This window comes from Crinia signifera, chromosome 5 (genome assembly GCF_055691185.1).
Source record: "Crinia signifera chromosome 5, ASM5569118v1, whole genome shotgun sequence".
Lineage (NCBI taxonomy): Eukaryota > Metazoa > Chordata > Amphibia > Anura > Myobatrachidae > Crinia > Crinia signifera.
The window spans coordinates 170,217,491-170,230,171 of record NC_139221.1 but is presented as its reverse complement, the minus strand read 5'-3'; the positions used below and the strand labels follow the sequence as shown (position 1 = coordinate 170,230,171).

Here is a 12,681-nt window from a genome sequence, read left to right as displayed (position 1 = left end):
TCAAAATCCCGACGCCGGAATCCCGACAAGGGGGGGGACGTGGATCGCCCCCCCCCCTTGCGGGCTCGCTGCGCTCGCCACGCTAATTTATTCTCCCTCCAGGGGTGTCGTGGACACCCACTGAGGGAGAAAGTGTCGGGATTTCGGCGGTCGGGATTCCGGCGTCGGGATTCTGAACGCCGGGATCCCGACCGCCGGGATTTTAACTGCATCCCGCTGTAGCATAGCAAGCACTTTTGTTAAGGATTATATTTTTTTATCACTGAGCACATGATGATGACGTACCTTTTTTCTTTGGACTTGCATATCGATTTAAACTTGATGACTGCCTTATTAATCGACATTTGCGAGCAAGAAAATGAGACATCCATTCTGCTATATCTTCCCCACAATCATATGTGTGAACTCTATAGAGAATAACAACACTTTTAAAAACAGAACAATTTACTGTATTGAATATTTTTAATAGCTTTTTCAGATACACTTGGTATATTTTTCTTTGTTTCCAGTTGATAGGTCAACAGTGTCTAGTTCAACAGTCTTGGTTGACTATTGGTCAGCAGGAAATAGGTCGACACATGAAAATGGTCAACATTGACAAAATGTCACCAAGAGCACACTAATGGTTGACACATGAAAAGGTTGACATAAGTTTTTCATGATTTTTCTTTTAAACCGTGTTCTTTCTTCACAATTCAATTAGGCATAGAGGGAGAATATAATAGTGAGTCAAGTGCAGCATGGCATATGCAGCGAACTATGCGAGGAGATGTGGTACACTAATACGGTTGTCTATATCGACAGATGTTGACAGACACAGAAACGCAAAAAACTTGTGTTTCGGTAAATTGCGTGTGTCAAACTTTTTCTTGTTTTGCCCTTTTGGAAATGTTGACCTAGACTACAGTATGTCAACCTTTTTCAAGTGTCAATAATAACGATTGACCTATTAACTGTTGACCTAATAATACACACCCATTTTTTATGAGACATTTTATAATACCGGAATATAATTCTCATTATACAATTCATAAATATTTAGATTTTAACTAAGATTGTTTTAGCACATTTCTTAAAGAACAATACAACGATTTGGTCTGCTAGCTATATAATAGGTTGGATGCGGTCATAAGGTCTACAAGCATTATGTCGACAGTCATTAGGTCGGCCACTATAGGTTGACAGTCATAAGGTTGACATGCATAAGGTCGACATGTTCATTAGGTCAACATAGAAAAGGTTGACATAGATTTCTCATGGTTTTTTTTTAAAGGTGGTTTTTCAAACTTTACTATCCAAGTGGGCATAGAGGCCCTTATTCTAATCGGCTCGGTACGGCCCGCGTGCGGCCGTACCGCCGATGTTTTCTCTCTGCACATGCGCAGAGGTCACTCTGCGCATGTGCAGGGGAATTCTCCGTGTTAAAAATTTAGACGCCGCAAAGGGGGCGTATAGGGGCGTGAGGGGCTTCATCCCCTCATTTCCCTATGTGTACGCCCCGCGTTTCATGGGCGTTCCCATGCAAACGCGGGGCGTACGCATGGTAATGAGGGCATGACGCCACTCATGGGGGCGGAAAGCTGACGTCGCCGGATGTCAGCTTTCAGCCCCCATACAAGCTACCACACGGACGATTGTCCGTGTGGTCTCAGCTTGCGGGAGCTGCCGCGGCGTGCGGTCCTGCCTTCGATGGTCGTCGACCATCGAATGCAGGGGGCAGCTCCCAGCATGGTGGAGGCGTACGCCTCCACCATTTTCGTGCGGTTCGCCAGCCGTCCGTGTACGGACGGCCGTGGCGAACCGTATGGTGGGCGGGGATTCGTCTGGTGCGGTCGGAGCCGCATATGCGGCTCGACCGCACCAACCAGAATAAGGGCCAGAGTGAGGAACACTGTACACTTATATGAAGTTCATGTCAACTTAAGTCATACTTGCCTACTTTTGTAACAGCTACATAATGCGGGCTAGGGTAAATAAGGGAGATTGCTAAACTAATCAAGGAGAGAGGGAGATTGCTGCTATATCTGGGAGTTTTTTGCAGAATGCACTGCAGAAGGGTAGCCAACTATGACTTAAGTCGACATAGACACAAAAAACATGAAAAACTCATGACAACCTTTTTCATGTCGACCAAATGCATGTCAACTTACTTCACGTGTCAACCTAGTGACTGTCAACCTAATGACAGTGGAAACTATGACCCATACCCATAATAGGTAATACTGGTCATTTTCATTTTTACTTTCATCCTCCGGCCTAGCTGCGATAGTTCTCTAGTGTAGTGTAAGTTTTACATTAAGGTAGTGAAGAAAATCAGTGGAATTAATACATATTTAGAATTAGTGTTAAAAACTTTTTTAACAGTTTTACTTTTTATCTGCTTTTGTAATATAGTTAAACTAACAGAAAGAAAGCTTCTAGTGACAAATATGCCATCTATTTTAAGAGCAAATACTTTCATGTATACCTAGGGGGGTAACTAGTACTTTGTTGGCCCCATAGGACACTCTTGAAATGGCTCCCTCTCCCACCATTGTGGACTAAAATGCCTCTTATGCTAGGTACACATTTAAGTTAACTAACTACTCTGTTTGTCCACTGTCTCTACCGGCTGCCTCATGTCCTTACCATCCCTGCCATGCTCAATTCTTGCCTTCAGGTCTCCCTACCTGCACCTCATGTCATCTGTCCAGTGGCGTAACTAGGATTTGTGCGCCCCGCCCCCCCCCCCCCCCGCCGATATCGGCAGCGCTGCCCCCCTCCCCCTAACCGTTCCACCCACCTTCCCAAGTGAAGTTAAACACCCCCCTTACCCCTCCGCATGCCGCCGCATTCAGGGTCCCGCAGCGCAGATCTTCTCCCAGCTCCGTCTCCTCCTGCAGTTCTATAATGACCATCACAAAATGGCTGCCCCCTAACAGCAGCGCATCCCAAAAACCTGTCTACTGTATGGGGGCAGCCATTTTCTGATAGTTATTTTTCATTAGAACTGCAGGAGGAGACGGAGCCAGGACAAGATCTGCGATGCGGGACCCTGAATGGGGGCGGCGACATGCAGAGGGGTAAGGGGGGTGTGTTAGTTTACTTGGGTGGGAGGGCTAGGGGGAGCGGTGCTGCCGATATGCCCCACTCCCGGCCACAGACGCAAGTTGTAACCATAGCCCCGCAGATCAGCGCCCACAGTCTCTCAGCGCCTCCCCACCACAGCGGAGAGAATGAGAGAGAATGAGAGAGATAGATGGTGTCAGGGAGAGAAATAGAGTGAAAGAGAGAAGGAGAGTGAGGGTGTGTCAGGGAGAGAGAAAATGAGAGAGAGAGAGGGTGCAGGAAGAGAAACAGGGAGAGGCAGGGAGTGAGAGAGCATGTCAGGGAGAGAGAAAAAGAGATAAAGTGAAAGAAAGTGTCAGGAAGAGAAAGGGGGAGATACTGGAAAAGATAGACATTGTGAGGTAGGGAGAGGGGGGAGAGAAAGAGTATAAAAGGAGAGAATGGTACAGCATACAGATGGAGCTGGCCTCTTCTATCCCCGGCACTCGCCAGATCCCTTGCGCTGGCGGCGCCGGCGATAGAGACTGGGACACGCGTGCGTCTCCCTGGCGGGAGCCGGCCGCCGGCGCGGATGTCGTTAGAAATGCCATCCACAGCAAGGACAAGGCCGGCTCCATCTGTAGAGTGGGCATTCGAGCTGCATTGGTGGTGGGTACCAGTGAACAGGCAATGGCCATGACATGTCCAAAATGAGGTACCAAATGATTGATTTCATTCTGCCTTGGATCCACAGATGAGATTGAGACAAACAATTGTTGCGAGCTGAAAGCAAATGGATTTTTACATTAAACAGAGTGAACCCAGGAGATCACAATAAGTCACTCAACCTGAATTGTTTTTTATGATACTGTATCTCTAATAGCAGAGAATGGCATATTTTGATTTGGCTGGTTAATGTCATGGTCCTGATTCAGTTCTAACATCAAGGAATAAAACTAGAAAATAATTCAGAAAACACACTTAAGTTTAAAAAATATTTATTGAAGAATACTCATTATGTAAAAACAATATTTAATATACAGTAAACACTTGATCAAGTAACAGTTCCTAGATATGTATATTTTTTTAGAACTTTTTAAAACATTTTTACTTTTACACTTTCCACAAGATAGCGTAATAGTGACATCTTGTGGTCATATACAGTATGTGCACTTTTTGATTTTTTTTATGCACTTATTTATTTATTTATTAGCAGTTTCTTATATAGCGCACACAGATTCCGCAGCGCTTTACAGAGAGAATATTTGAACATTCACATCAGTCCCTGCCCCAGTGGAGCTTACAATCTATATTCCCTACCACATGTACACGCATTCATTCTAGGGTTAATTTTGTTTGGATCCAATTAGCCTACCAGTATATTTTTGGATTGTGGGAGGAAACCGGAGTACCCGGAGGAAACCCACGCAAGTACGGGGAGAATATACAAACTCCGCACAGTTAGGGCCATGGTGGGGATAGCACTTTACTATATAAGATTGTTATATATATTTGCAGGCACTATCCACATGTTAGACTATTTGTATATCACTTGATTTATTTTTATATTTCACTTTTTTATTTGTATGTTGCTATGTTCCCTGCACGCCCATCCGGACTACTGAATGGGCGCATCAATTCCAGATCCGGAGCACAGAGTTTGTAAGTATATATTGCGCACTTATTGTATTATATCTTTGTGTGTCCAGAAGTCGGGTCTAGGACCCGAAACAACGTAGACTACATAAAGTTTTTTCTCACCTTAAAAATCCTAGAGTTACACTTTTTTCACAATGTGTCTTTCTGTGTTCCAAGAGCGTGCACCCGTGCCAGGAAATATTGACCCAGTAGCTTGATTAGTGCCATGCTACTGAGAGTGATATATATCTATATATATATCTATATATATCTATATAGATATATATATAGATATATATATAAATATATATAGATACATAGATATTAATTAGCTGGGGTACACGGCATTGCTCGGGTTTGGATATACAGTTAGCATTACATTCACTATGGAATTTTTTTTCATCTAGCCTCAGTACATGCCCACGTGTCCTAAGTATAGGCCTGTTAGTGAACAAATAATCTCCCAGTTCCATATGATTCCTAATCCTGTATTTGAACATACTAATCATATCACCTCTCAACCTCTGTTTCTCTAGTGAAAACCTATTCAGCCTGGTTAACCTATATTTGTATTCTAGTGATTCGTGTCCTTTTACTAGCTTAGTCGCCCTTCTCTGTATCTGTTCCAATTTATTTATGAAGAAAAGGACAGGGAAGAATGTCTTTTTTTGGCGCACAGAGATAAGTTAAGAAAAGTATATGTGTATTTAAAACTTCCATATTTTTAATAAGTAATATTTAAAACTGTCCAATAAGTGAAGTATCTATGTTTATTTGAAATAAAGTTTGGTACTTGTGTACTAGCACGGCGCCCATGATATTAGGTCGCACGACATATAATCGCATTGCATGCCACCGAATGGCATACACCCGATGCACTGCAATGCGATTTTAAATTGTATTAGGGGGCTTATACAATTTAAAATCGCATTGCGATGTTTAATTGTATAAGCACCCTAATGGGGGCTTACAATGTTAAATGGACCCCCACGCCACCCCCACTATAAATGCCAACCCAAAGCGTGGCGAGCACAGCGAGCCCGCGAGGGGCGGCGGTAGGCGTACTACGACCTTTTCATACCCCCACTATCCACGTCAGCGTGGAGTTGATTCTATATAGTGTGGCGAGTGCAGCGAGCCACCGAGCCCAAAGTGTGGCGAGCACAGCGAGCCCCGCGAGGGGACGCGTATTACTTTACGTGTACTCCGCGTCCCCTCACGGGGCTCGCTGTGCTCGCCACGCTTCGGGCTCGGTGGCAAACGCATTATAAAATCAACTCCACGCCGACGTGGATAGTGGGGGTATGAAAATGTCATAGGACGCATACAGCCGCCCCTCGTGTGCTCGCTGCGCTCGCCACGCTTCGGGTTGGCGTTGATAGTGGGGGTGCCGTTGGGGGTGCTTTTAACATAGTAAGCACCCGACACATTTAATTAACTTATGTGGGCCACTTTTAACATGGAAAAACCCATTAGGGTGCTTATACAATTTTAAATCGCATACCATTGTATATGCGAAAGAATGGCATACAATGCCATACAATTCGATTGTATACAATTTAAAATTGTATAACATCGGCTGCCATCTCGCAAAATCGCATCGCATACCATCACATGCCTTATGGTCTGTGATGCGATGGATTCCGTGCTAGTACACAAGTACCTAAAGTTTTTTAAGAAAAATTCTGGCAATAGTTGGTGGTACAGAACCCTATGGGTATGCAGCAGAACTATCAAACTACCCACAAAGGATTCAATTGTACATAAAGCCTGATGTATTTGTGGCTTTCTGTGTAATATCGGCAATAATAAAAGCCGGCAACACAGATGTCAAACTACAGTTATAAGCCCCCACGTGCCCACTAATAATCCATAGCAGCAATACACAGTGGAGCCAGTGCTTTGATACATACAAAGTCTAACTTGATTGACTGCTATAGAATAATAGGTACTTGTGTAGTTTCACGGTGCAGAGGCTCGCGTGCCGCTCTAGCTATGAAACTTGGCAGCCTACCAGAGGCTCTGATTAACCGTGCGCGTGCCACTCTAGGTCAGACAGAGTGTGCTCGCGCCGCTCTAGCTGTATTGACAGCTACGTAAACAGCGTATAGCTGTATTGACAGCGTAGCGCCGGGCAGCAGCAGCGCGCTGCCCAGGCGCTGAGAGGTCACTGTCACTGTGGCACTTGTAGTTCCACAGTGAAATAGGCAGCGCCTGGGCAGCGCTGACAACGGGGGTATGTTAAAGTGGACACCCCGGCACAGCGATGCCGGGGCTTCTAAACTGTACGCGTCTGAATCTCGAGTCGCATAGATAGCCGCTAAGAAGCCGGAAAGCCTGGATTCAGACGCTGAAGCGTTAGAATACAGGCGCCTTGCAAGCCGCAAAGGTGTTGGGGCTTGTAAACCCAGACGCAAATGCGTCTGGATTTACTTAGGTGAAGGGGTACATCTAAATTTAGATGCAAAAGCATCTAAATTTAGGTGGCCCTAGGTGAACACTATTGAAACCCACCCTCAGTGCCACTAGTGGACGCCACAGCTGTGGACCGTGTAAATCCCACTATCCACACCCACCCGAAGCGTGGCGAGCACAGCGGTACGCGTCCTACGACCTTTTCATACCCCCACTATCCACGTCGGCGTGGAGTTGAGAATAGATTAGTGTGGCGAGACCGAAGCGTGGCGAGCGCACGCGGATACCTTCACAGCTATCCGCGTCCCCTCGCGGGCTTCACAGGTGTCAGCGTCCGCTCGCCACGCTTCGGGCTCGGTGCGTGGCGAGCGGACTCCTGTGAAGCCCGCGAGGGGACGCGGATAGCTGTGAAGGTATCCGCGTCCACTCGTCACGCTAATCTATTCTCAACTCCACGCCGACGTGGATAGTGGGGGTATGAAAAGGTCGTAGGATGCGTACCGCCGGCGCTCGCCACGCTTCGGGTGGGCGTGGATAGTGAGGCTGATTCAGGAACACATTCACCTCTGTCTCATACAGGGCTACTGCTGACTGACTGACTGACTACGCAAACTGCGTAGCTCCCTGATTGACTACGTAACGCTGTCCGCGCGCGTCTAAGCCGAAGTGCCGGGAGTGTGAATTGAGACGCTAAATAAGTTAGCGTCTACATTGGGAACACCAGCGGTGTGCCGGGGTGTGCGATGTGCCGGGGTGTGCGATTTATAAGCCCCGTTTGTCTGTTTTTTTACACGATACACTTCATTACATTTGGCACGTGCAGCGCTACGCTACCTGGCAGGCTGCCAAGTTTCATAGCTAGAGCGGCACGCGAGCCTCTGCACTTCCGGCGCTGTGAAACTACACAAGTACCGAATAATATTGGCAGCAATAATAATTGGCGGTGCGCAGTGGAACCACCATACCACACTATCGGCAATACCAGCCGCAAGCTACAGTCATAAAATACGTACATAAAGCCTATACATACTGTTGGATAAAGAATCCCATAGATAGGCAGCAGAACTATTAAACTACCCACAAAGGATTCAGTTGTACATAAAGTTCAATGTGTATGTGGCTTTCTGTGTAATATTGGCAATAATAAAAGCTGGCAATACTGGTGTCAGTGGAGCCAATATTGTAACATATATTAAGCCCACCTTGATTGTCTGCTACTGTGTAATAATCGGTAATATCAACTGCAAGATGAACCTATAAATCCCTGCGTACCATTTAATACTGAATAAGTGTCAGTACGCAGTGGAATCATTATACCATACTACACATTGGTTACCCCATTACAATCACCTGCTAGGAGTAAACATCTACTGTGTGATAAATACTGTGATACATGATAAATGAGATTGACGGAATTTAAACCGGCGTATCACATCACCATCTATTTAATTTACTAAGGAGGTAAAAACGAAAATATGCTCTTTTCCTAGCATCCTATTGGGAGCACGCAGATTGTATGGTATTTGGTGGTATTCCTTTATCATACAGAATTCCGGCAACAGGCTGAGGAATTGAAGAAGTCTATTACATATAAATAGTAGCAGAATTACTGATATATTATGTAAACCTCACCATGCAGATACATAGAACCCCACTTTAGCTGCTGGCCCGATAATCGAGCCTAATAATATAAAAAGTGGCAATTAGGGGATATATTGCACAAATAAAGTTAAGCTACAGATCATCAAGTTAAATGATCAATTATAAACAGTAGCAAACTATACTCATTAAGCAATACAGAATTAAATCTGCAAATGTGATTGCATCATGAATAAAGTACAAAGTAGGTTTACATTATCATATAGAACTGAATTCTAACAGTTGGCAGATAATTAAGGCCAACTACAACAAAATTCTCCCAACAAAAGATACAAAGGACAGTGACAACTATTGAAAGAATTTTTCTTAAAAAACTTTATTTCAAATAAACAGATACTTCACCTATTGGACAGTTTTAAATATTACTTATTAAAAATATTGAAGTTTTAAATACACATATACTTTTCTTAACTTATCTCTGTGCGCCAAAAAAAAAAAGACATTCTTCCCTGTCCTTTTCTTTATTGTAACGTATATTGTCTTTGGCTGCACCCCCTTTGAGTTTTACAGCCAGACTGTCTCAGTTGGGGTTCAAACAGGTGCTATAGCACTTGCCTGTGCGGATTCATCCCACTTCCCCCCTTTCCCCTTGAAACCAATTTATTTATGTCCTTTTTAAGATGTGGTGCCCAGAACTGAACACAGTATTCCAAGTGTGGTCTCACCAATGCCATGTAAAAAGGCACTATCACATTGGTTTCCATCAAATCCATTCCCCATTTAATGCATGCCAAGGTCCAGTTTGCTTTTGCTGCTGCACTTAAGCAGTGTGCCCTATTACCCAATTTTTCATCTATGATGATCTACACGTCCTTCTCTACAGTAGAATTCCATATAATAACTCCATTTAGCCTATAAGTAGCTTGTTCGTTTTTTGTTATCATAATAAATTACTTTTATCAACGTTAAATTGCATTTCCCCCTTTCAGCCCACCTTTCTAGTTTAATTACATCATTTTGTAGTGTATCCACATCCTTTCCTGAGTTAATTTCCTTACTCAAATTTGTGTCATCCGCAAATATTGCAATTACTCACTTAGGCCCTTATTCTGGTTGGTGCGGTCAGAGCCGCACACGGGGCTCCGGCCGCACAAACCAAGGGCCGCCCACCAGACGGATCGCCACGGCCATCCGTACACGGACGGCTGGCGATCCGCACAAAAATGGTGGAGGCGTACGCCTCCACCATGGTGGGAGCTGCCCCCTGCATTCGATGGTCGTCGACCATCGAAGGCAGGGCCGCACGCCGCGGCAGCTCCCGCAAGCTGAGACCACACGGACAATCGTCCGTGTGGTAGCTTGTATGGGGGCTGAAAGCTGACATCCGGCGACGTCAGCTTTCCGCCCCCATGTCATGGTAATGAGGGCGTCATGCCCTCATTACCATGCATACGCCCCGCGTTTGCATGGGAACGCCCATGAAACGCGGGGCGTACACATAGGGAAATGAGGGCATGAAGCCTCTCACGCCCCTATACGCCCCCTTTGCGGCGGACGAAATACGTCTGCGGCGAAGGGGGCTGCACATGCGCAGATTGACCTCTGCGCATGTGCAGAGTCCAAACATCGGCGGTACGGCCGCACGCGGGCCGTACCGACCGAATCAGAATAAGGGCCTATGTCACTTCCTATATCATTTGTAAATATATTAAACAAGGTGGGTCCCATTATTCAAACTTGCGGGACTCCATTTTGGAACTTACCCCAGCTGGAATGTATGCCGTTTACCATTACTCTCTGTCACTGATTGTGCAACCAGTTTTTAATCCAATTACAAATTGTATCTCCTAACCCTAAATTACCTAGTTTCATTAATAACGTTTTATGAGGCACCGTGTCATGAACAGAATTCCCCAAATCCATCCCCCTACTGACTTCCTCATAGAAGCTAATTAAAATAGTCTGACATGATCTATTTTTGGCGAACTCATGCTGAGCCTTACTTATCACCTTCTCCTGTTCTAAGAAATTTTGGATACTATGTCTTATTATTCTTTCTAATATTTTCCTCACAATGGATGTAACAGAGTGGAGTGGTGTTTCTGGGTTCTGTGCGCTTAATAAAACAAATGCAGCTTAACACACATTACAATGAGTGACATCCAAATACACTCAAATACAGTAGAAGTGGAAGAAAAGATGTTTGTGTGTCCAGCGCCTATGCTGTTCCCATACACTTTTCACACCAAATGTGAAAGGTAAAATTATACAGTCACCATCAATCAGTCCGTCTTTGTAGTAGGTGGATCGGGGGTGGTGATGGTTTCAGATGACGTCCTCACACTCTCCACGGTGTATATGAAATACAATTGGAGCACAAAATGGTGGTAAACAAAGTATTTTAATATAAAAGTTGCACTTACAATTTGGACGAAAAAATAGACATGAATAGGATTTCTTTGGCAAAGCAGCAACCAATGATGGAGATGCAGGGTAACCACAGCAGCACAGGGTCCGGACCAGTCACTACTGTGAGCCCCGTATGGAGGGCCGGTTCGCCCAGAGGAAATCCAGTTCAGGTGAAAACCACACTTAACTCGTATCGGTATAAAACCTTCATCAGAAGTGTAAGGCTGACCAGTCTATAATTTTCAGGGTTAGCTTTGCCACCTTTCATCCATATTGGTACTACTTTAGCTATGCGCCAGTTCCTTAGTACTGTTCCTGAGTTTATTGATTATTGGAATATCAGATATAATGGTAGTGCTATAATAGAACTCGATTTTTTTAGCATCCTAGGGAGTATTTCATCCAGGCCAGGAGATTTGATACTATTTAGTTTCTGTAATCTATTTTTGACCCTCAAACATACAGTTTGGGAGCCAAGCAAATAATCTGTGGGAGATATTTTGATCCTTCCCTTGTAAATACTGAAGCAACAAATTAATAGAATAATTCCGCTTTCTCTTTTCCTTCTATTATCAGGGTACACTGCTTATTTTTTAGTGGGCCAATATTTTCCTTACTTAACCATTTCCCGTTTATATAACTGTAGATTTTTTTGGGATTAGATTTGATAGCTTTACTTTCAGTCTCTAATTTAGCCATCTTGATTGTATTTTTACATTTCTTATTACATTCTTTATATGCAGCAAATGATTTGGGTGTCCCATCTTGTTTAAAAGCTTTGAATGCCTTCCTTTTTTTAGTTATTTCAAATTTGTCGTTAAGCCACAAATGAGTTTCCTTTTGACATGTGTTCTTTTATTTACCCAAAGCAAACTTTGGTAACTCCTTAAAGGATATAAACTGGAAGGAATTATTTAGAGGTAAAAACTAACCCTGAAAATTACAGTATAGCCTTACATCCATGGTTGGGAAAATATTAGAAGGAATAATAAGAGAAAAGTAAGGCTAAGCATGGGTTTGTCAAAAATAGATCATGTCAAACTAATTTTATTAGCTTCTATGAGAAAGTCATTAGGGGGCTGGACTTAAGAAAATCTGTTGATGTAATACTTCTTGATTTCGTTAAAGCTTTTGACACGGTGCCTCATAAAAGGTTATTAATAAAACTAGGTAATGTAGATGCAATAGGTGCACAATGGAGGGGGAACATGCCTGTGGACTCCCGGATCGGAGAAGGGTTTCTGCTCTGTACTCTCCTCTCCTCACCTTTTCTGGTGTGGACCAGCTGAATGCTCTGCGAGCTCGGTGGGTGGTGGATATAGGGCCCATTGAGGACGAGGACTGGTCTCATATGCTGAGCTCCCCTAGGGGGGCCACGGCATTTGCTAGGTTCCAACAGATTCAGCTGTATATCCTGCACCGAGTTTATTGGACTGTTTATAGGCTGGTGCGGATGGGTGGCGCCGGATCTGACGCTTGTCCTAAGTGTCGGAGCCAGGATGCTGACTTCTGGCATCTGCTGTGGCAGTACCCACGGGTACATTCTTTTTGGGAAACTGTGTTGGCTAGTGTCCGGGACACGGGTGTGCAGGT

At 44.4% G+C, this 12,681-nt stretch overlaps 1 protein-coding gene across 3 annotated transcripts in view; it reads right to left on the bottom strand.

Annotated features, from left to right (window-relative positions):
- Nucleotides 1–12,681, bottom strand: part of MOCOS (molybdenum cofactor sulfurase) — a 571,628-nt gene that overhangs the window by 44,438 nt on the left and 514,509 nt on the right. For all 3 annotated transcript variants that reach the window (XM_083188287.1, XM_083188289.1, XM_083188288.1), the window contains one exon: nt 286–407. In XM_083188287.1, the coding sequence (XP_083044413.1) occupies nt 286–407 (122 nt within the window). The remainder of the gene's footprint in view (nt 1–285; nt 408–12,681) is intronic.